Source organism: Panthera onca, chromosome D1 (genome assembly GCF_046562875.1).
Source record: "Panthera onca isolate mPanOnc1 chromosome D1, mPanOnc1 haplotype 2, whole genome shotgun sequence".
In the NCBI taxonomy this organism is placed as follows: Eukaryota; Metazoa; Chordata; class Mammalia; order Carnivora; family Felidae; genus Panthera; species Panthera onca.
Window position 1 is genome coordinate 39061920 of NC_138348.1, and position 25264 is coordinate 39087183.

The 25264-nt window shown below is 48.9% G+C and overlaps 1 protein-coding gene across 1 annotated transcript in view; it reads right to left on the reverse strand.

Annotated features, from left to right (window-relative positions):
• Positions 1 to 25264, reverse strand: part of SLC6A5 (solute carrier family 6 member 5) — a 67395-nt gene that overhangs the window by 32462 nt on the left and 9669 nt on the right. Inside the window, exons 2-5 of the mRNA XM_078433320.2 lie at positions 18095 to 18226; positions 17575 to 17748; positions 9290 to 9431; positions 6415 to 6547 (exon numbers count right to left, since the gene is read on the reverse strand). Coding sequence (XP_078289446.1) covers positions 6415 to 6547; positions 9290 to 9431; positions 17575 to 17748; positions 18095 to 18203 — 558 coding nt within the window. The 5' untranslated portion in view covers positions 18204 to 18226. The remainder of the gene's footprint in view (positions 1 to 6414; positions 6548 to 9289; positions 9432 to 17574; positions 17749 to 18094; positions 18227 to 25264) is intronic.

Genomic DNA, 25264 nt, shown 5'->3' on the forward strand with positions numbered 1-25264 from the left:
AACAGAAGCAACACTTCTGTCTTACTCGGGAATTATGCCAATCCTAAATTTAATAACACTGACAACCCTCTGCTCACAAGCCAGTTGAGTCCCCAGAATGCATCAAAAGATCTTACAAGGATGAGACTCCCCCCAAACCCTCTCTGATCCTTGACGTGGGTGCATACAGCCAGCTAGGCAAGCACTGTTGGTCCAGAGCCTCCCCATTCCCACATTCCCACCTGTAGCCCTCCCCCCAGGGTACCTGGGACCTCTGTGCCCTGGGAGAGAAACAGAGACACCACCACGCACTGGCTGCACAGACTCCAGGACCTGGCGGGGGGCTCCAGAATGGCAGGACCAGCAGGCACTGGGTTTTCAGGGGATGAGGACTGATTAAGGGATTTGCAGAGGTGGGTTGAGGGAAGGTTAGGATTTTTTTTTTTAACATTTATTTATTTTCAAGAGACAGAGACAGAGTGTGAGTGGGGGAGGGGCAGAGAGAGAGGGAGACACAGAATCCGAAGCAGGTTCCAGGCTCTGAGCTGTCAGCACAGAGCCCGACGTGGGGCTCGAACCCGCTAACCGTGAGATCGTGACCTGAGCTGAAGTTGGACACTTAACCGACTGAGCCACCCACGCGCCCCAAGGGAAGGTTAGGATTGAGATTAAGATATAACTCTTGGGGTTGGGGCGCCTGAGTGGCTCAGTCTCTTAAGCAGCCAATTTCCGCTCAGGTCATGATCTCACGGTTTGTGAGTTCTTATACTGACAGTGCAGAGGCTCCCTGGGATTCTCTTTCTCCCTCTCTCTCTGTCCCTCCTCTGCCCATGCTTTCTCTCTCTCTCTCAAGATAAATAAACTTAAATATATATATATATATATATATATATATATATATATACACACACACACACACACACACACACACACACACACACACACACCAATCTATCTCAGGGCCATTTCATTAAGCATTTGGGTAGATCAGTAAATCCAGCAAAGGCCCCTGGCCTCAAATAGCTGACATTCTAGCTAGGATCTCCCTAGCCAATAGTGGTCATAATCATATTATCTGTGGCAGGTTACAAGGTAGTGAGTGTACTGGAGAAAAGAGAAAGTAGAGCAGGGTAGAAGGAGGGTGCGGTGTGCTGGGGAGGACGGTTGGGAAGAAGGCCATATTGAAATGGGCAGGGAAGGCCTCATTGAGAGGTTGGCCAGGACTTGAAGGAAGTGAGAGTGACCCAACTGGATATGTGGGAGAGCATTCTAGACAGAGGGAACGGCTGCAGTAAGGAGTGTTCCTGACTTCTAGTAACAGCAAGGAGGCCAGTGTGGCTGGCAGAAGCACAAGTAGGAGAGGAAGTCAGAGAGGTGGGGGCAGGGAGTGGGGACAGATCATGGAGAGCTTCGTGGGGCCTTTACTGTGGGAAATGGGGAGCTACTGCAGAGATTTGGATGGAGGGGTAACAGATCTAACATTTCCAGCAGCATCCAGTTGCTACACTTCGAGTATACAGCAGGGCGCAAGAGTAGATGCCTGGCCAGGAGCTAGGAGGCTGGGCTGTACTCCTTGTCCCGGGGACCGTGATGACTCCACCCAGGGTGTTTCAGTGCCGCTGGGAGAAATGCTCAGACACCAGATTTTATTTTGCTGGAAGAGCTACAGAATTTCCTGCTGATTCAGTGTGGAACGAGAAGAGAGAGAGGAGTCAGGGATGAGCCCAATGTTTCTGGCCTCAGGAGCTGAAAGGGTAGAGCTGCCACTGTCCAAAAGCTGTAGGTTAAAGAAACAGCAGAAGCGACTGCTTCCTCTAAACCCAACCTACCATCAAGGTCAACTCTTTCCTTCTGGCTACAGACCAGAGACGGGTGTCCTTTTTCTGCACTGCTGCCTCCACTGACCAGGGGGCCTCTGCGGCCTCCCCGCTGCCCTTGCCTGGACAACATGATTACTAGGGGGCTATGGGGGAGGGCAGCCCACCTCCTCCCAACCCCACCAAACGCACCTCTCTCTTTCCCATGAAGCGAAATCCTTCCACACACAGACCATTGTGAAACCCAAAGGTATCTGACATCTCAGGAGAAAATCACCTGCCTCAGGAGGGCTGGACTGTCCTCCAGGCTATGGGATGGGGCTGGGTGCAGGGATGATCCTGACCAGTCTGAACTCCCCACCCCACCAAGACAGTAGGGCAGTCCACAACTAAGGAATATCCGTTTCACCTCCTGACCACGGGGCTAGTGGGAAGTGAGGATGGAAGGAGGCAGGGGAGAAGAGGTGATTTGGACAGCAGGGGCCGGCAGAAGAAAACCGCCAGACTGGCAGCAGTCTACCCAGCTGAGACACCTGCTCTCATCTGACTACGGGAGACTGCGTAGACGTGACTGTTTCTGGAGTTCCCTCTACAAATCAGCTGTTAGTAGTCCCATTTTGCAGAAGATGAAACTGAGACTCAGAGTAAGTATTTCACAAGGGGTTAAATATCTCACTTAAGGTCTCCCAGCTGGAGCCAAGATCCACAGCTAAAGCTTTCTAATTCCAAAGCCTTTGTTCTTCCCTCAAAGGCCACAAGATCACAAGTGGGTGGGGCAGAGCCGGGACTAAGGTGAGGCAAGAGAAAGCACTAAAGGTGTAATATTTAAGGAGGCACTCACTCCCAGGGGCCAATCCCACACACGCAGGAGCCTGAGAGTGAGTGCCACCTCAAATTTTGCCACCCTACGCACTTGCTGGCCTCACTCAGCTCCAGGCCCTGGTTTGTGGGAGGATGACGGACGTCACTGCGGAGCCGGTGATCTGGGTGAACTGAAAGGGCCCACAGTTTGGTTTATACATCCTGGGGATTTTGACTCAAGTGTGAGTCCGGTGTACATGGAGGCTTTATGCACAGCTTGTGTTGGGGGAAGGGGGCTCAGAACACACTTGTTTTCAGAATGTATTGTCAGAGGAATTAAGCTCCAACGGTAACGAGTTATATTTGGCAGGAGTGGCAATGACTAGTTGATCTGAGCCTGCTGCCCAGACACCTGGCAGCATCCGCCTCGCAGCAGGAGCCCCAACCAGGTGGTCAGGTAAGGTCCCACCAGCTAGCTAATTAGGCTACTTTGTGTTGTTGCCATAACTCTCACGCAGAGCGGCCCAAGGTCAGATGGGATGCATTTGACCTTCTGGCTACCTGCTGTCACCCCTGCCCCTGGAATTCTAGCTCCTCAATGGGAGACCCATTCCTAGGAGATCTCCTAGGAAGCAGCAGACCATTCTTGTCTCTGACGGCCCTGAACAAGAGGAACTGAGCTCCTCTTGCTGCGGGAGAAGGTGGACATCTCTGTTGCTTAGAAATGACAGTCTTCGTGGAATTTCAATCACAAAGGAGCCTGTCATAATGAGGAGCGTCAGCATTCACCTTGGCTTCCAAACGATGCTCCATGACCAATGTCTGCACACCCCAGAGCAGGGTAATAAATTGTGATTCATTATTTCTGGTGGCATTCCTCATTTTAAAAAAATGATCAGTGATCCTTAGTTGGCAACTGTTCTCCATGAAGCAGAATGATAAGTTAGCAGATCTAAAAGAAAAGTTTACCTGCTCAGGGCTCCTCAAAAATTCCCATTCCAGAAAACCTGTAAAATCTAGCACCAAGGACTAAATTCTAGCTATAACACTGTCCTAAAAAATCATGGACTAACAAAGCTAACAGGGTCTTGGAGAATATTCAATCTGACCCTTGAGTTTGTAGATGTGGAAACTGAGGCCTGGATGCCTCTGTGACTTGCCCTCCTGGCAATGACAGCTGATGGTGGCAGAGATGGGGTGGGAGTACAAGGGTCCTGGCTCCCAGCAGGGGGACTTTTATCCCCTCTGTGCAAACAGATGGCTCCACAATTCTGTATTCCCATATCTTCCTAACATTGCCCCTCCTGGGGAAATGATGTTGTGTAGTGGAAAGAGTCCAGGCTTTAAAGGGAAACAGAGGTAGGTTCAAATCCCACCACTGCCACTTAAAAGCTGTGTGACCTCAGGCAATTTCCTCTACCTTGATGTGCCTCACCTTCTCTATACATAAAATGGGAATAAATGTCCTTATTTATTCAATCTGCTGTTGTGCAGATCGAATGAACTAATGCGTGTGTAGCAGTTAGCGTAGTGCCTGGCACACAGTGTTCCACAAAGCTCCCTTTCTCTTCCCATTTCCCCACCACAGCTACCAGGATGTCAGAGTGCTGCAGTGGCCCCTCAAGACATCAGTCATTCATAATAACAAAGATGAGAAAAGCTAATGCTAGTGAAGAGCTGACCAGATACCAGGTATTATACATATACATATATGATCTCATTTAATCCTTGTAACAGTCCTATGCGGTAAGTACTGTTTTTCCCAATTTACAGATGCAGAAACTGAGGTTCCATGGGCCAAATAGTTGGTCCAGAATTACACAATGAGAAAGCGATAGGGGCAGGATTTGAACTCAGACTGATCTGACTCTAGAGCCAGCAGGCCATCCTTCCCCAGGTCACCAACAGGGCCACTGTTCTCCCTCCTCACCCATCACCTCTTCTCCTGCAGTCACCCCTTCTAGCTTATCCTGCTAGAGACTGTCTGCTAGAGACCTGTCTGGCCACTTCAACCAAGCTGAGGTTGTCCTGTCTCGAGTTGTAAGTGACAATCCTGCCAGTGAGATTTTGTTTGAAGAACACTTGGCCTCTCTTGCTAAGCAGTCACTTGGCTTGGTTCCAAGCCACAGAAGGCAAGGAGTTCGGGAACCTCAGGACACGCCAGCCATTGTTGTGAGGGTCATGTCAACATTTCCCCCATCTTCCTGCTGCCCTAGAAGAACAATCTAGTCTAACCCAGCAGGCTCCTTGGGAGTCATCTGATCCTAACTCTCATTTTACAGAAGGGAACACTGAGGTCAGAGGGGAAAACTGAGGTCAGCTCACCTAGCAAGTGTTCAGACAGATGTCTTAGACATCACCCAGCCTGATTGCCTTTACTCTAAAAATGGGGAAACTGAGGACTTCTGCAATAGTTAGGTTTCTGCTTTTCACTTTAGCAGAAAAACAAATAAAAGCTAAGAGCAAATCAGAACCTCAGCCAGAGCCCAAGCAGAGATGTTCCTATACAGCAAACACCATGAGAAGTTCCAAAGGACTAGAACCCAGGTCTCTTCACCCCCAGTCTGCTTCTCCCCCAACCTCATGTGATTTTAGGTGTACCAATTACCTCCTGTAATCCTGACAATCCTGTGGGGGTCTACAGTTCAAGTCCCTGTGGTCCCAGATTACAGGGAGGGCAGCAGAAAGAGTTGTTATCAAAAGGTACCTATGAGCACGACCATGCACCCAGGAAGAAGACAGACTCCCCTCTGTACTGATGGGTGCCAAGTTTGGGTGCCTGGTGGGGGGTGTGAGGCCTGCCTGGGAGGTGGGAGGTGACAAATACTCATGTGCCCTTGAGGCCTGATCCTTCCAAAGTGGGTTGTTTGGATATCACCACCGTAAGCCCTGGCTGGGACACCCAGACCAAATCAACTCCACAACCTATGGTCTGAGCCCACCACCACATTCTCATTCCTTGGGCCTTAAAGGCACATCGGGTTTCATCCCAAGCCACACAAATGGACTCTGAGGATGACTAAGTATCATTGGTTATCATTGAGTGACTGGTTAACTGTTTAATGGGGTTCTTCCCAAAGCGGCAGGAAAATGAGGGAAAATAACGTGACCCTTACAAGAACGTCCAGTGTGTCCTGAGGTTTCCTGGACTCCTTGCCTTCTGTGCCTTGGAACTGAGCTCGGGGTGGGAATTCCAATGTCTCCAAAGGGCTGGCCAAGCCACTAATCAGCAAGAGCGGCCAAGGATTCGCTCAACCAAAATCTCACCGTCAGGACTGTCCCCATTTAGTGCTCTGGGCACGCGGAGTGGAAGAGTGTTGGGCTGAGGGTCGCAAAAAGGGCGTGAAAAGTCCAAAATATGCTGGTGGGAGTGAGGAGAGGGAATCCACTTCACACTTTTGATCTTTTCCCAGCTTCTCAGCAGAAGCAATAACTGACCAGGCAGCCAGACCAAGAAGCAAAAAGCCAGCGGCACTAATTCTGGAGTTTAGGGAGAGTGACTCAATCATGCGAGGTAGATCCCATCTGGTGAACAAAGTGGCAGCCCCCGACAGGAGAGGAAGGAAACTAATCAGCAACCACACCATCACTCAGGAGCTCTGTGTGTATTTGTCTCATTTGATCCTTAAAACAGCCCTGAAAGAAACATGCTATTTATCCCATTTTAAAGGCAAGGGTGAAGTCACTTGCCCAAGGTCCCAGAGCCACTCAGGGCCAAAGTCAGAATTTATCCCCACGTCTCCTGGCTCTTTTGCGGCTCCATAACACAACCACCCCTGGGAGTCCCAGACTTTTTAAGATAAATACACGTTCTTACTTTTCCTGAAGTCTTGATTCCTTTTGCCAGGGACGCATACACAATCACCCAAGCCAGGAAGAGGCAGAAGGCTAGTGGCCACCTGATCTCCCCAGGATATTCAATTCCAGCAGAAATCTTCAGCACAAAGTACCTAAGAGGTGGAAAGAGAGATCAGGGAGGGGAAGGAGGAGGGAGGGAGGTGAGAGTCTGCAGGCTTTTATCTCCCAGCAGAGCCAGGAGCCTTGAATAAACCCCAGCACTCTCACCGTCCTGGTTAGAGACCTGATGAGATCAGGGTGAGGGATGTGCCGATCTGGGTTCAAGCCCATACATTAGCACAGAGGCCAGTTGGATTTACTGGGTTTCTAATTATGTTGCGGGAAGCCCATTATGGCCCTGGCAGCCTCTGAGCAAGGCTAAGTCAGCTCTACTGCCATCGGGAGCTGCCCCAGTACAAGTGCAAGTCCAAGGGCATTGGGGGTTCTGGCACAAGCAGTCCCCTCCCCCCTCCTGGCGACACGAGGTAGCTGTAGGGACACTGAGTCATGACTCAGACAATCCCTTCAGCTCTGCAACGATCAAGTCCTGCACCCTGGATGAAGCTGCTGCGCTTGTAGCTTTCTGTGACCTGAACAAAAGGCCAGCCAGAATCCAGACTGTACGGGACTGCAGAAATGTCGGCCCAGGGTGTCCTGACCTGCACAGGGACGTGAAGGTGGTGGTTCCACTCCTGGCCTAGCTGGCAGCGGTGCTCTCTGGCAGCTAGCGGGTATGCACTTGGGAGGCTATTTGGCAGCGCATAGCCCTGCTTTTGGGAACAGAGATGGCCATACTCCACAGTGGCACAGCCCCAGCCTCTTTCGGTCTCAACCCCTGGGGCAACCTGGGCTCAAGAGCTTGGTAAAAGTGGCCAAGTGTGGAACTGGCCTAGGCTCCCCAAACTTAGGAACCATGTCTCCCAAGCAATAAAAAGTCATCCCCCATGTCCCCACTCCCCAGATGGGTAAACCATCGAGGCAACCGTTCCACAGCATCTTGGCCATGTCAACTAGCCCATGCTTTAACGAGGGACCTCCCAAATGGCTCCTGATAACAAATCCTCTTGGAAATAAAGACTAGTCCCAGAGAATAGTAAAGACCACCAAAAACATATTCACAAATCATTGTGCCATATACCTAACCACATGGATTATGTGATCAGATTTCACCTAACCACCAAGTCAAGACCCAGTTTCCCAGTGATCGGGGTGACCCACTCTCTCTGCTCCTACATTATCTTCAAAAGGGATTAGGTTATCATTCAGTCTAACTCTCACTTCTGTTCTGCAGGAAACAACCATGACCCCTCTGAGTGCACACAGGAGAGAGAACCTGGAATCGGAACTAATGGCTATTGGGAGAGGTAGTGGAGACCACTTCTTACTATCTGAGTAAAGGCCACAAACCAGGGGCCCACTGATATGGGGATTTCATTTGGCCCCAGTGTTTTATTTGAATGAATTTGCTAACCTCTAAAATGGGAGACACACGTAAGAAATTCAGATTTTATTTCCGACTTGTCTTACAGAATGCAAGCTCTAGCAGCACCGGCCTGCCTTTCCAAATGACACTTGGAGCGGAGCAGCCTCCCTCTCATGTGGCAGACGGGCTCTCCAGTTTGCCACTGTCCCCACCATTCTCCATCATCAGTTTGTATTTTAAAACCTCCCTGCCAAGCCCCCGGGCACATCCGAGTTTACAACCCCGACATAAAGCTTTAACTGGAGAACATTCCTTACTTACCCTCCACTGAACCCTGTCTACATTTATCTCCCTTAATAAATGATTCCATAAATTTTATTAAATCCTCCTATGGTGGCTAAGGATTTCCTACTATTCCTTAACTTCAATCCTCAAAGACTGAAAAAAAAAAAAAGAATGTAAAAAGTACAAAAGTAAGGCAAAACTGTTTTTAAAAAGAGAGAGAGAGGGGCGCCTGGGTGGCTCAGTCGGTTAAGCGTCCAACTTCAGCTCAGGTCACGATCTCACGGTCCGTGAGTTCGAGCCCCGCGTCGGGCTCTGGACTGATGTCTCAGAGCCTGGAGCCTGCTTCCGATTCTGTGTCTCCCTCTCTCTCTGCCCCTCCCCTGTTCATGCTCTGTCTCTCTCTGTCTCAAAAATAAATAAACGTTAAAAATTTTTTAAAAATAAAAAAATAAAAAGAGAGAGTGTTCTTCTTTAAACTAAATTATGACTGTTTTCTTACTTTTTGCCTCCCTTCCCAAGTTTAGATGGAAGGAAAAAAACACAAATAAACAAGGGAGGCAAACAATAAGAGAGTCTTAAATACAGAAAACAAACTGAGGGTTGATGGGGTACAGGGGAGAGGGGAAAATGGGTGGTGGGCATTGAGGAGGGCACTTGTTGGGATGAGCACTGGGTGTTGTATGTAAGCGATGAATCACAGGAATCTACCCCCAAAACCACGAGCACACTGTATACACTGTATGTTAGCCAATTTGGCAATAGATTATATTTAAAAATAAATAAAAATAATAAATAATAAAATAACAAAGTAAAATAAACAAAACCTAGTTCAGTGAAGGTCTGCTTCAGTCACGTTGGCTGAAGGTTTTGCAGTGTTCTGTCACCAACACCAGGAGTGACAGCAATACCAGTTCTGTTCCCAAGAGCATGCAATCACGTCCCCTCTCCAAAGCCAAGAAACACAACAATTTGCTCTCAGAAGTCCAACCAGGGAAGACGACTTCCTCCCAGATCACTCGAGTAGATACATAGGGCGCAGACGGAGGCAGCTCATCCCTTGGACCACCCACACCTTGGACCACAACTTGAAAATTCATTAATTCACTGGGTTTCCCTTAGCAAGTTTATTTAAAAAAAAAAGTCTTACTTGAAGTACTCTTCACTTCCACTGACAAACGTCTTATTGGCCTGGCTGGTGAAGTTAACCATTGTCAAGTTGGGATAGGCAGTCATGCAGAAAGTGGAGTTCTTGATCTGTACTTTGGGATGGTCGCTGATGACACAAGAATCTATTTAGAAGAAGATGGGACAGACACAGTGAAATCTGTACAGAAATTACACACATCTCTCTCCTCTCTCTAGCAACTGAAGAATAAGAGCCAAAAGTATTTGCCAAATGCTAGAGACTAACCTGGAAAGTGTTACCTGAACAAAGGTGCATCTGTCAGGTGCAGATGAACCCCAGGATTATGTTTTAGTCATCCCAGAGCCTCCAGGACCCATAGCAGTGCCCTGTGCTAACAAAGCTTGTCATTTACGGAGAACTCCCTACGTGGCAGGAGCCATGCTACACATTTTGCATGGTTATCTCATTAATGTTCACAACAGCCTACAGGTAAGTGCTATTACGTCCATTTTTTCCTAATGTTTATTTTTATTTTCGAGACACACACAAACTCTCTCTCTCTCTCTCTCTCTCTCTCTCACACACACACACACACACACACACACACATACAGCATGAGTTGGGGACGGCAGAGAGAGCAGGAGACACAGAATCTGAAGTAAACTCCAGGCTCTGAGCTGTCAGCACAGAGCCTGACACCGGGCTCAAACTCACGAACCATGAGATCATGACCTGAGCCAAAGTCAGAGGCTTAACCGACTGAGCCACCCAGGCACCCCTATTACCTCCATTTTTAAAGTGAGGAAAAAGGCTCAGAGGAGTTAAGTAACTCTACTCAAATCACACAGCCAATAAGGAAGAGCATTGGGATTCAAACCCAGATCCTAGGACTCCATAAGAAACAAATGGCTTGCAGAAACGAATCTGTAACTGAAATTTGAAAATTCAAATCTGCAATCTGAAATTGAATCAGACATAAGCAAACCTTCTGAAGGACTACCACAGGAGGCTTACTAATGAGTTCACCTTGAACCCGCCGCCTGGCACATGGCTGACAGACGGTAAGTGCCTTAAGATACATGCTGCGTCTGCCTTCCACACACACACGTGGGTTTGAGGAGGCAGAGACCATGCCATGTGCTTGTAAGCCTGCGACAAGGCCTAACACGGTGCTTCTCAACTGGGGATGAATTTGTCCCCCACGGGGCACTTGGCAATGTCTGGAGACGTTTTTAGTTGCCATATCTAGGGAATAGGATGCTATGGGCATCTAGCGGGTACAGGCTACTAATACTGCTAAATATCTTACAATGTACAGGCCAGCACCCCACAACAGAGAATTATCCAGTCAAAATGTCCAGGGTTTCGAGGCTGAGAAGGCCTGACCTGGGGTGGGATGGGGAGGGGGGACTCACTACGTGGATCATAGTAGGTCAGGCACTCCCCTGGACACTTTAACAAGGACTATCCCATGAAATCCTCATCAACCTTGGGAGGTGTATATTAGTATGCTCATTTCAAATAGGAAGAAGCTGAAGTCTTTCTGACTATATTACAATGCCTCTCTGACAGCCTTATAAATACCCATCACTTGGCAGTTTAAATAGAGTCTGCCAGGATACTGTTTTATCCCCAAAAATACTATTTTACAAAGGAGTGAAAAGTAATGATAACAATGGCTAACACAGGGCACATACCATGTACCTTTGTAAGTGCTTTATATGCACGGACTGATTCAAGCCTCACATCACCCCATGAGGTAGGTATTGTCATTGTCTATGCTGCAGATAAAGAAACGGGCACAGAGAAGAGCAGGTGCTTGCCAAGGTCATACAGCAAAACCAGGAGGCAAACAAGCATTCTTTCTTTGGGGGCCATGCTCTTAACCACTGTACTGTGAAGCAGAGAGCAGGGATCATAGATTCGAACACCTTCATAAACCAGGCTGGTGACACAAATGATGAAGGCATAAAATAGAGGGTGATAAGGAGAGGTGGGGACTCTGGCAAACCAGACGATACTCCAGACAAAAGGGGCCATGCCTTTTCCTTGTGTTCTGGCAAAAGATGCAGAAAATTTGGATATTTACATGAAATCTCTCCACTTTATTTTATTTTTTTACGTTTATTTATTTATTTTGAGAGAGAGAGAGAGTGGGCGGGGGGGGGGGCGGTGCAGAGTGAGAGAGAGAATCCTAAGCAGGCTCGGCACTGACAGTGCCTGATGTAGGGCTTGAACTCATGAACTGTGAGATCATGACCTGAGTGGAAACCAAGAGTCAGACGCTCAGCTGACTGAACCACCCAGGTGCCCTGAAATCTCTCCATTTTAAAATGTTGGAAATAAGGTCAAATTATTTTTAAATGTCGTGGACCAAACTACAACAAAAAAAGAGCACAGGGCCACCTGAATCTGGTGCATGGACTCCTAATGCATACTACCTGTGGAACAGTAAAGTGGATAAGACTATGGGTTCAGAGGCTCCTCTGCCCCGAGAGTTTAGAGGAGTTAGAGGAGTCCCTTTATCTGTCCAAGCCTCTGTTGTCTGATAATTGTTATATCTAGCTTACAAGATTGTTGCAATAACCGAAGCAAGTGATATCAGGAATGAAAAAAAAAAAATCTCACAATGCCTTGAGCGCTGCCGGACTCAATAAATTTTAGCCATAACTCAGTCATCATTGTCATACACTTTTATGGGGTGGGCATCTCTAGTCCTCAGTGACATCTCCCACAATCTCACTGGCCAGCCATAAATCACCTACCACCTCCCGCTCGTTCCTCCAGAATATCTCATTATATCATATAAAAACTTTTAAATAACAATTATAAGACTCTCTTCCCTCTAATTAGTTATTTTTTCTTTAACGTTTATTTATGTGTGTGTGTGTGTGTGTGTGTGAGTGAGAGAGAGAGAGAGAGAGAGAGAGAGAGAGAGCGCGCATGAGCGGAGGAAGGGCAGAGAGAGAGAGAGACACAGAGTCAGAAGCAGGCTCCAGGCTCTAAGCTGCCAGCACAGAGTCTGATGCAGGCCTTGAACTCACGGACTGTGAGATCATGACTTGAGCAGAAGTCAGACACTTAACTGACTGAGCCACCCAGGCGCCCCTATTCCCTCTGATTAGTTCTTTAAACCAGGGTTTTCAACAGCGGTACTACTGACTTTTTGGACCAGATAATTAATTCTCTGTTGCCGGGAGCTCTCCTGTGCATTGCAGGATAAACAGCATCGCTGACCTCTGCCCACTAGATGGCAGGAGCATCTCCGCCCCTCCACCACCACCCCACCACCCTCGTTGTGATAACCCAAAATATCTATAAACATTATCAAATGTCTCCTGAAAAATCTCCCGGAGTTGAGAACCTCTGATTTTAGAGTCCTCAAAATACCTTCTAATTCAATATTATCTTTAGTGTAATCAAATAACAGAGTTCCGGAGGAGTTCTGACCTAATTATCAAATATTTACAAAGGGAGCATTTGTTTCCCCAGCAGCAATCTGAATGAAGACAACAAAGGACCATCCACAGCCCTTTTCTGTAAGTAAGCGCAGAAGCGATCTCCTGTCCTCCTGCCAAAAAGTACGTCCATCCCCTAAGACCGAAGAAACCGCTAACACGAGGGCAAATGCCAAATCGCTTGCTTCCAGAATTGCCATTGTGAATCATGCGGGCAGCTTCCCTAGAGAGCTTCCCCGGACGTCTCTGGATCCCTACTCTCAGCGGCAGTGCAAAGTCACGCTGTTCCCGCGTCACTGCAGCGGGCTCCTTGCGGCCTCCAGCCTCCTGCAATGTCCCTTCCCACCATTGGGCGGCAGAAGCGTGCTTCCCAGCGCGCAGCGCCTTCAGGTGGGCCAGTGGAGGAAGGATGGGCCGTGTCATCAGACCTCCGCGGCCCAGCAACCCTGAACAAAGAACAGCGATAACGATCGTGCTAAATTGGAAGCTGTTCGAATGGGATTCTCTTTACTCCGGCAATTATTAATAAATGAAAGCACATGAAAGACCAGGGAGAAAAGGGATCATTTAATTAAAGTTCTAATGAAAATTAAGCCATTCCAGGAATAGAAATGGTATTTTTGTTGTTCCCATTTTAAATGACCCAGTCGGCTCCTAATTTCACAGAACAGTTGCTGGTCTCAGTTGGCAGGGCATAGATTAGCTATTCTCCATTAGACATCTGAAAGGTTGAGTCCTCCTAAGGAAGACAGTCTTACAACCTACACCTTAGAAACATGCTGCAAGCCCAGCCTCTAACAATGGACAGAGCCAGGGCTGGGGGGCTGGGGTACAGGGCCCTGGCATCCCGGTGGTGAGTCAGGCTCCTGGAGCGATATGACCCTAGCAATGCTGAGCCGGCCATGGGATAAACACTTCCTCGCTATGACTGAAAGTCATAACTGTGAGCTATCCAATCCCTCCTCTGAGACCAGTGGCCCGCTATCACATGGTAGGGCAGTTATAGGACAGAGGCTGAGCCTGGAGGTTATTTGTGGAACACTGCGCTAGGGGAAGGGATTTTTCCATTTTCTAAACATTTCTCAGAATGGCCATTTGGGAAAGGGTCTGGGATATCCACCATCTGAACTCATGACTTGTGAGTTCAAGAGAACTCAAGAGCAGCAAGTTCAAGAGCAGCCTGACTGCTGCAAGTCAGTCCACCACCGCCCTTTCTAAGTCACCCCAGGACCCCAAAGGACCAATACTTCCACAAGGGAGAGCCTGGCCTCAGTAATGGAACACAGTCATGTGCAGACAGCACAGCGAACAGATGGAGGGACTGCACAGAGAAAGAGTGAAGATTGGAAACTTGCTTTAAAAAAGTGGGGGATTGGGGCGCCGGGGTGGCTCAGTCAGTTAAGTGTCCGACTTCAGATCAGGTCATGATTTAGTGGTCCATGAGTTCAAGCCCCACGTCAGGCTCTACACTGACAACTCAGAGCCTGGAGCCTGCTTCAGATTCTGTGTCTCCCTCTCTCTCTGTTCCTCCACCACTCATGCTCTGTTTCTATCTCTCAAAAATAAACATTAAAAAAAATTGTTTTCAATGGGAGTGGAATTTAAAGCACTTGCTAAGAATAAGATAAAAATCTGTCCAGCCTGTTCATATGCTCCCAGGGAATAATCAGAGTGAAAAATGTCCATGATCTCTCTCTGCTCAGAACTTGCATAGTTTTTATGGTTTGTACCAGTCAACTAGGAGCTTAGCTGTAAAATGCCATTACTCTGCCTTTAATGTTTCCTGGGTTATCATCCACCAGACTGGAAACTTCACAAATCCAGGAGCACCCTCTCCCACATTCCTGGTCTAGACAACATGCTCAGCTTGCTTCAAAAAAAAAAAAAAATGCACACACACGAATATAAGTGTGTATATATACACACAGACACACACTCTGGCTATAAAATAAATGTGTCCATGATAGAAAAGGTAGAAAAGAAAATATGGTCCCAAACCTGTCAGTAAACATTTTGTGTATTTGGGGGAGGATTTCCCCGTGTTTTATGAATATTCATGTTTAATGACTACAGAATACTTCATTCTATGGATGCACTACAGTTTATTTGAAGTATGGGATTATTCAACAATTACTTGGATTTTGGTCACACATTTAAGTGTTTCTAGTGTTTTCCAAGACTGTAAATGTGGCTACAATGAATAATCATGTATAAGTCTTATCTGGGTCTTTGATTTCCCCCCTTAAGATTGATCCCCAGAAGTGGATCTACTAAGTCAAACGACTGTTCGGACAAGCTTTCTTTTTAGCCCAGGGAATCTCAGTCCCTAACAGACAGTTAGGGAACACATGGACTGATGTCACTCTGCCAGGACTGATGGGGCAGAACCTGCTGGACCAAGGAGCCTTCGGGAATCCTGGATGAGCAGGCAATCAGGAATCATGACATCTAAATCTCAGTGCTGGTTCTACCTTTCGATTTACAGCCTGACCCTTCCAGTCTCTTCAAGTTCACTTTCTCAACTGCAAAATGGTAATCATGTCACCTGCCCCTTGGAACTCTTAGGGCTCTTATTAGGAACAGCAGGGACATCTTTTATGAAGCTGCTTTGTAGACTGGGGAGCATTTGGCATGATGCTTTAGAACCGTGGCCTTGGGAGGCAGGCAAACTTAGGTTCAAATCCCAGGTCTACCATAGAGTTAGCTCTATGACCTTGAGCTCCAGCTTTTTCATCTGTAAAATGGGAATAATAATAGAAGCCATGGGTTGACTTGTTGTGTGTTGGTAATACAAGTAAAAGGGTTCCCATAGTGCTTGGCATGTCGAAAGTGGTGCTAGCTGTTATTTAAGTGTGAAGGTGCCACACAAATATTAGTGGATATGTTTGTTGAAGAGAATGTTGTTTCTGAACTACTGCCCCTCCCGGAGGACAGCTGTGGGACACTGATCACCATGACATCTATGGTTCCTGATGGAAGTCCCCAGGCAAACTTCCCATGGAGCCTGATTCAAGCCAGCAGTCCTCCTCCAGCAGGTTCTCCCTTGAAAAGTGACCTCCCTCCTGGGCACAATCTGGGAAGGACAGGCAAGTCTGGGGAATGACCTTGAGGTATTTCTGCATTCTAGAATCTACATCCTAGAAAATGTTCCAGGAGGGCACTCCAGCAGCTAATTGTTAGTTGTGAATCCATGAACAGCTTTTGAGTGGAATTCTCCCAGAGAACAGCTTTGTAGAGGTGACCACTGGGATGGCAGAAATGCAGGCAAGGAGAGGGGGCATTCCATTCCAAAAATGGTTAAGGGCATCTAAATTAATAAGAGGTGTGATCATACTCCAACCTAGTGGTTCTTTGGTTCCTGGGGCACTTTAAAACTATGGATCCTTGACTCTATCCCTAAATTGTCTGATTTAATTAGTCTTATGTGGACCCTAAGGGATGTCTTGATTTGTCAGTTCCCCAGGTGATTTGATGTATAGCAGCTTGGGCTGACAACTGCTGCCCTAACCCAAGAATCCACCAACACTGAGACTGTGAGAACACTGAGGCAAAGAGAGTCTAACGGACGCTTCTCGTCGAGCCATCCACCTGGGAACCTCCACACACCCCATCCCCCATTCCTGAATACTTCCAGATGCACAGGGTTTGACTTTCATGGGCACATGTCTTTAGTTTTAGCTCTTCTTCAGTCTTAGTCAAAGCCACTCTAGGTAGAGGTTGGTCATGGCATGTATGTATATGCACAATGTGCGTAAAAATACTCCAGTGTGAATTACTGCCTTTAGGTATGTGCATGTCTCCAAGGATATGGCAGGGAAGAATTCATCTTTCTCTCATAACACACTCAAAGGGTTAAATAATGCCCTCATTCTGCAATGTGCTGGCTGTGAGGGCAAAGGAGCTGATTTGGGGGCCTACACTAAGAGCCAATCATGTAGAGATCACAGATTCTGACCTCAGCACAGATTGAGCTTAAGGGGAATAATAGATCTGCTGGAAAAAGAAGAAACTACTTGCTTATTGGTGCCCACTGAAATGACAGAGAGGTTTCAAAGGTGACAAAGGTGACCGAGGCACCTTCTATTTGTAGAAGGCTATACTTTTCCAGCTGCTCCCATATCTTTTGTTTCTGGCTTCCTTACAGCAATCCCGTGAGGTAGGTAGGATAAAGAACACTATTATTCCTACTTTACAAGTGACAAAAATGCAGATCCAGAGAGAAAGGTTACCTGCCCAAGACCCATGTACCGTCAAGGGCAAAGATGTCATTTAGGCCAGACAGCCTTGCTGACAAGTCTGCCCTGCTCCTCCTCACTTCCACCCACCTGCCTTTGACCCAGCAAGCTGACAGCTCCCCACAAGCCCTCACATCCTAGGGGATTTCAGGTTTGAACCGCCAGGAACTCTCCCTGACTCCCCAGGCAGACTTCTCCATTTCTAGGTACTACATTATGCACGTTTCTAATCTCTATCAGAGGTCTGCCACTCAAGTATCTGTTCTCCTACTTACCTCATGCACTGAGCAGTATTTTGTGAAGTGTGATCCAGGATCACAGGCATCACTCTCCTAGACTCCAGGACCCCATTGCTTTCAAATTGTACAGTACATATGAGTCACCTGAAGACCTTGCTAAAATGCGAATTTCCCAACCCCATCCAAATCTAATATATCAGACAACCCAGTGGGCCCCTAAGTCTGCATTTTTAACAAACACTCCAGTTAGTCATGGGCAAACAAAAATGTCATCACCCCTCCTCTGAGCCATGAGCTCCTTAAATGTTAGAATTAAGTATATTTGGTTGTTTTCATCTCTGCCCACCACTTAACATAGGGATATCCAAACTTACCTAATAAAAGTTTGGTTTTATCTTTGCATTCTGGCGTGTTCCAAGGGTTGTTGCAGGAGCCCCAGGGCAGCACAGACACAAAGGAGGCAAACAGGTAGAAAAGTGTGTAGCAAATAATCACATTGTAGTATATGGCTATTAAGACGGAGATGATCAGCATTGCGATGCCACAGCCTGTGGAAGCAAGATTTCCAGGGACTCATTCCAGTCCAAGTCCTAGGGAATTCTTACAGTTGGGCACAGGGAGGGGACCTAGGTCTTGGCTCTCTTTCACAGATGGATACACAAATAGTGGAGTGGATTCTGTGTCCATCAGGGAGATTGAGGCATTCTGCGAGGAACGGACCAATGCCAGAGGCAATCTTGGGCCATTCTTCAGAGGGTCCCAGAGGTAGAATAGATCAAATAAAGGAAAATGTGAGTTATCCTGTTCACAAAAGCGGGTCTCCCTCCTGGGGGCTGCATGGTGCCAGAGAGAGCAGAAGAGGGCTGAGGATGCTGGGAGGCAGGGCGGACTCACCTTGTAGGGCCGGGATGGCTTTCCACACAGACACTGGCCCCTGGCTGGCAAACTGGCCCAGTGACACTTCTAGGAAGAAGATGGGTAACCCAGCCAGAGCCAGCATCATCAGGTAGGGGATGAGGAAAGCACCTTGGAAAGACAGAGTGAGAAGTGAGAAGCCCTCGGAGGCCAAGGCCACCTTGGCCCACATTCACCCTCTGAGGTGGGAGCTGGCTCCCCCTCATTTTCCAAGAAACTTTTGACATTCCAGCTCAACCACAGGGACCCTGGGACATTTAACAGCCTTCCTGTACCAAGTTCAGTCCAGAGTACCCAACAAACACACTACTTTTCCCAATTCCCTCCTGGATGGGTTGCTAGGGGTTGTGTCATGGTGGGGTTTTATTCTTTTCTCTTCTTTTCCTTTTCTTATTACAGCATTTCAACGTCCTCCAAATTAAGCTCTTCCAGCATTCAATAAATCCACACCCGTGACTCACTACTAGAGTCATATTTGGTGAAATCGTCTCAGCATCTCCACCCTCCAAGGACCCAATATCTACTAAGGTAGACTCCAGGAGCCCTCCTGTGCAATACCCTGAGTTACCTGCACACCTCCTGCCACTCAGTGCTGGGTCTGCTCTGCCAGACAAGTGGCTAGAAAATCCCTCTCTCCACCACCCCAGCCACCACACACTTCTCAACTTTCTTCTCCACATGAAAATCCCTTCCATCCTTCAAGGTCAACTCAAATGCTTCCTCCTTCAAGAAGCCTCCCTTCTCTGTCCTCCCACAATACTTCCCTAGGCACTGAGCACCTCCCAATATTTACATAGTGTCTTACCTAGACTGGAGCCCCCAGAGGTTGTCAGCCCTTCATCTCTTTATTCCCTGGAATGCCCCCCCCCCGCCCCCGCTCCCTGCAAACAGGACAACAGTAGTAGGGAGGCTGCCTCAACTGATGGGGGTTCTCTGGGGTTCATTCCCTTCAAGAATTAAGATCATTTGGGAGGGCCTTAGGGAACAGCCATGATCTTTGAAATGACTTGGACCAGTAAGCACTGTTGCATGGGTCAGAGCCAATTCAGGCACTAGGGATGCCAGAACCCAGAATGCTGTGCTCCAGGAAAGGAAAGCTGATTTTTCTCTGGTCTACTCTTTTTGGTCCCCCTTCTTCCAACTTCCTGTCTGGGCTGAAAGGCCTTTCCTGCCTGGGCCCCTCCAGGTGAGGAAAGCCCAGCAGGGCCCTCAAGCTCTTGGGGAGTAAAACGGGGGGGGGGGGGGGTCCTGCTCTGGCCTCTCCAGATGGGGTTTTGGAGAAAGGTGGATTATGCAATCCTTCCCCCTGCTCCCGAGGAGGAGGCCAGCTCTCCACCCAGTGCTGTGGGCTGCGGAGCTGGGAGCCGCAGTGTAGAAAAGTCTGCCTCCCCCTCCCCGTGCATGGCTACGTGAGGAGCTCCTGGAACCAGGAGCAGGAACCTGGCCACTGGGCCAGACGCAGACCCACCCTTTGCGGATCCCCAGGGGAGCAAAACTTGGGTACTTCTGGCATGCCAAACTGCCCTGGCTGAAAGGCCCTCCCTAGCTCCTCCCCCACCTCCCACCACTACATGTCACTGGAAGCCTTATTATAGCATCTCCGGCCCACTTCTTGCACCCTGAACTGGGATTCTTACAGAAAACCAAGCGGAAACCCAGCTAGGGTTCCTATTTTTGTGTGGCCAGCACATGTTCTTCTGTTTCCAGGGCACCTCCGTTTGCAAATGATCGGCCATCCTCATAAGTACTTGTCAATGTGTCCTAATTTGGAATTGGAGGGGAGAAGGCATATTTTTCCGTTTTAATCATCTGGTGGTGCAGCACCTGTCTGCTGTCTGGAGCTCCCCCAAGAGAAAACAAAAAACAAAAAAACCCTAACTTGGTGGGGAGGGGGTCTCTTTGGTCCTAGGAGGAGGTCCTAGTTGCAAATTCCTATTCCTAGAGGGGGACTTGTCAGTTTAGGCAATGTGGGGGCGAGGCCCTGGCCAAGGTGCCTCAAGGTGGAGAGCGCCAGCAGAGGACCTTGAATGAGCGGGCTCTCTCCTCCTCAGTGTGTACATAAGAGGTACACTGGATCCAAGGGGCCTGGCAGCTGGTATGTACCCAACTGGCATCCTCACCGTTTCAGAAATGGTTTTCCTTCAAAAGCAGCTTCTTCCACCCAGTGAAGACAAAACGAAAACTATTTTTTGCCAAACAACTTGGCTAAAGTCAAAATATGTCCTGCTTGTGCCCAACGGGATGTATGTGTGTGGGTACTTCTGAGAGGTTCTGGAGAGTACAGACCCCGGCCCCTCTGCACTCCCCAGCACCCTGCATTCTGCACAACTCAAACACCCATTTGCAAGGTCTCCTATGTAGGCTCGGATTTCCAGGTTATAATCTTAAACGGTCCTTAATTTGGTGTCCAGGACCACACAGCTACTGCCATTTAAGTGCACAGAGTGCGCTGCTACAAGAATATTTCTTGGCTAAATCAGAGTTTGAATTCTGAATGCGGCCATGCCCACTTGGCTCGGGAACCAGTCCCCCAAGCTGGACCAGTGGGGGATCATGGAGGCCCCCCTCTCTCCTGAGCTCCATCTTCAGACAAAAGCCTCCTGGATCTAGTGCCAAACCCTTACGGTGGCTCCTGCCCTCTGGCTTAGCACCGATGCCTATGGGGGATGGAGCCGGAGCGAGGAGGCTGCTCCCAGCCTCCCCTCCCTGCCCTTTCCGAGGCTCCTGGTGCCTCCCCAACCCGCAAGTGCCCGCCCCGCCCCTCCGCAGGTGGAAAGACCGGAAAAGCCATACCTCCCCCGTTCTGGAAGGCCAGGTAGGGAAACCTCCAGACATTGCCCAGCCCCACTGCGTACCCCACCATGGACAGGATGAAGTCCAGTTTGCTGGACCAGTTCCCTCGGGCCTTATTCTCATCCCCTTGCTCGTCCTCCTGGGGGCGGAAAAGCACATTGTCGGATAACAGCCCTGGGGCCACCGGCAAGCAGGCCCCATTCTGCCCATCCCCCCTGCTGAGGGTCTTTCCCAGCAAGCAGGCCCCCATTTTCCAACTGAGGATGCATTGGCAAGCAGGACCCCAATTTTGAAGAGAGAGGATGCATCTACAAGCAGAGCCTTTACCCCTCACCCCTGCACTGAAAGTCTTTCAGCAAGCAGGCCCCCAATTCTGATATGAAGATTCATCTTCAACACACCCCTAGACCCCTCCTTCCCAAATCCTGCAGTCAGGGCACACCAGCAAGCAGCTTTCCCCAAACCTTGAACCTGTTGGTTGATTGCAAGCAAGTCCCTTCATCCCCAACCCCTGACCAAGAGTTCAGTTGGCAAGCAGTTCCCCAATATCATGCCTAGAATCCCCAGCAAGCAGATCCCTAACCAACCCCTCTCTCCCCAAAACCCTCAACACACTCCTTCCTCAGCCCTTTCTCCCTCTGGAGTCTGCTAGGTCAGAAATAGAGCCGCAATGCCTGAAGCCAGCCAGAGCCCCTGCCTCATGTTCTCTGCCAAAGCCTATAGGCAGAACCTACCTGATTTGCTAGTGTAAGGTGGGGGGGGGGGCACCTTTCAACACCAGGGCAAGGGAAATGGGCTGGAGAGAGGTGTGGGTGTGAAACAAGAGGCAGAACAGAGAAGGTAGATATGGCAAGAGACAAGACATCTAAAGCATTGAGTTCTGGTCTAAACTTTACCACTAACCATCTGGATAATCCCAGGCAAGCCACATGCTCTCTGAGCCTCTGTGCTCCCATCTATAAAATGAGGGGCTGAGAAGAACTATCCCTTGAGGCGCTTTCCAGTTCCAACCATCTATGGATCTTTGAGGCTTGCCTCTCCAAGTTCACACTAAGATGCTCTCTTAGGGGCGGTATCTCCTTCTGGAATGCCTCACTACTAAGCAGAAAAGGAAGAAGATGAAACCACCTCAACAAATTCTAAATGTTCAGGATGCCTGGACACCACACCAAGGTTCCAAGGACCCAAGCCACTGCCCGGCCTCTACTTCCTCCATCACACTCCATTTGCTATTCTAGCACTCTGGTATGTCTCACACTGTTCCACAGGCTGTGGAGAGTAAAGGAGCTGTCAGGAGAAGAGGAAGTCTCTGGAAGGGAGGAGGGCTGAGGTAGGTGTCAGGAAGGCAAGAACAGAAAAATGGGCAGAGCTGAGAGTAGGCAAATGCAGGGCTTAATCTACTCTGAACATCTTCAGCATCCCCCTCCACAGTCCTTTGCCAGGCACAGCACCTCCAACCCCACCCACCCTCCAATTCTTCTCAGGCTAAAAGGGTGGGAGTTTCAGCCGCTTTTGCGCTTTTGCCGCAGTGCGGAGGTTAAGCAAGGTATTTGAAACAATCTTCTGCCTCCATCTGGGGTCACACTGTTGGGCACATGCTGTCAGAGGCAGTTAATATATACAGACAAACGCTCCAGAAGTGGACACCAAAAACAGGGGCAAGTGGGAAGGTCTAAGTGTATGTTCATTTCTAGTTATTATTCCAACAGCTGGGTTCTTGAGGTGTGGGCCTGTGTGTGTGTGTGTGTGTGTGTGTGTGTGTAAATACTAGAGTGTCACCGAACAGAAGGGCTGTATAAACCAGAAATCTCACATAGGCAGATGTTTAGATTCAGGTGCTCAACACATGCTTAGCCCCCCAGCCAGGGGAAGGAGAGGAGACAGCAGAAAGGCAGGGGATGGAAAAGGAAGAGCTCAAGTAGGTGAGACAGGACAGAGAAAGAAAGAGATCAGAGGAAGCAGAGAGACTGGAGGGAAATGGAAGACAAGAGCCTGTATGGGAGAGAGTAATAATAAGCAGTAGTAGTTGCCTCATCCTGAACCCAGGATTGGGATTTGCTCTGTGAGTTTTTCATGCCTCTCATTGAGTGTAAAGGATCAAATGTAGAGGCAGGTCCAGGCATGGAGCTAAAGAGATAGATTCTCTTTAAGAAAACAACAACAACAACATATACAAAGTTATGATGAAAAACTAGGTACTGGGTTTTGGAAGAGCCCTGAAGCTTAAGCTTCAGTAGTAGCTTCATGTACACCCACCTCTCCTCAATGAGTTCTCGTGTGATAATTTCACTCTAAGTGAAAGGTACTACTGCACTTAAACTGTTATTCCCTGCAGGGGGAGGGGAAGAGGGTTCCTCTGTATTTCTTAATTTTTCTAATTAAGGAAAAATATTTTAAAGAAAAGACTCACTCATGGACAAAAGGGGGAGTCTTGTTTTCATAATCTATCTGTCTCAACCGCTTCATGAGCCTGCATGAATTTGCGCGACTACTGAGGTTGGTAAGAGACAGGTCGTGGCGGCTCCTGAGATCGTGATTCCTCTGGCAGGGTCACAGCAGCCCTTGAGCCCTGAACTGGGGACCCCAGCGCAGCGCGAGCTTCCAAAGCCCCAAAGCTGCCTCCCGCGTCCATTACCTGGCACTGCCAACCGGTCTCCCCATCAGCACACGTGCACCCACCACGGCCCGGCTCGCCTCGCACACCTAGGGGGCGGGAGGCGGCGCGGGCCGAGCACGACCTGCTTACCTGGGCGGCAGCGGTGGCCACGCTGCCCGGGAGCACGGACGTGATTCCATCCGTGCCCAGCACCACGGTGCTCTGGCTCATATTCACCCAGCCCACGGCCGGGGTATTGTTCCGCTCCAGGGTGCCCTTGCCCACACTCACGTTAGCATCCCCCTCGGGGCCGCGCAGGGCCGGAATCTTACAATGCAGAGCGTTGCCGGGCCCGGCGGCCCCAGAAGGAGCTGCGGCCTGCGCGCCGCGGGCCTCGCTCAAGTCCCTCAGAGCTGCCGAGGCCGCAGGCGCCCGCGGGCTACTGAGTTTGCAAGCCCCCACTCCCTGCCGCTCCGCCTCACAGGCTCGCGCGTCAGGGGACTGGAAAGTTTGGGCGCCGGTGGAAGCGGACCTGGGCACACGCGGCGTCGGCGCCACGGCGGCGTCGGCGGCGGCGGCGGGGGGAAGCTCCTGCTCCGGGCTCGTCCTGGGCGCGCACGGGCCAGCATGGTGGCCCAGCGCCATCGCCGCCCCCAGGCTGTTGGCTGGTTGTTTATTCATTTCCTTGGGAGCACCGCAATCCTGCAAATACAACGTGAAGTTCGTGCACACACAAACATACACACACGCACAGAAAGTCACGGTAGCTCTAAAAATACCTGTATCTACATGTAAAGACGTTCACCACTCAGGTCCAGACACCACTCGGGTCCGTTCACCACTCAGGTCCCAATATCTCGGGAATAAACTGGCATCTGGATTTTTTTTTCCTTCTCCAAGAAAAACTGTATTTCTCAATTTGCCTGTCTTGTCAATAACCAGATGGCATAAAGCAGTTAATATTCTCCTCCCTGATGGTGGGATAACTAAGAAAATAGGCAGAAATGTGTTTTTGTAGGGGGTAGCAAAGGAGGGTAGAAATAACCCTACAGCCATGAGCTCCCCGCCCTCTTTGGATTTCACATCACGGCTGTAGGGTGCCCACCTCCCCATCACCATAGTAGAAAGATTCTTTAATTTTCCGCCCCATTTCCTTTGTCATTCAATAATGCACATTGCCTTTTTTTTTTTTTTTTTTTTAAATAAGCTATAGGCAAGCTGCGGCCACAAAGCTGATGCCCTGGCACCTACGAGTGTTTCAGGCCAAATGGGTTGAACGAATCCCAGCATTTCCAACCCCATCTTCGCCCTCCAGGTAGCAAAGGCAGGAATAATGATCCCGAGCAAAACAAGAACAACAACCACCACATAATAACCATAACAAACCAGATGTAAAACACAAGACAGTAACCAAGTTTGTTATCTTACACAACCTACATTCACTCCCAGATTTCCAGATATGTAAAAGAACATGCAAAGTTTTTTGGTTCTCTTTCTCCCTCCAGTAACTAGTTACAAGAGTGTCCAATGCCCTTCATGCTTGGGGACCAAAACTCAGGACTAATTTTCATTTGCTTTTTCTCAACTGAGTTTCAAATTAAAAGATCTGCAAGTGATGGTTTTTCCATCTGGTTTCTCCACTCGTGTAATCTTTCAGGGCTTCCTGAATATTAGCACCAATATTTACTATTACACTGTAAGAATGACCATATTACCTTCACCTCAACCTCGTGCATCTCGTCTAACCGTCTTTCATAAAT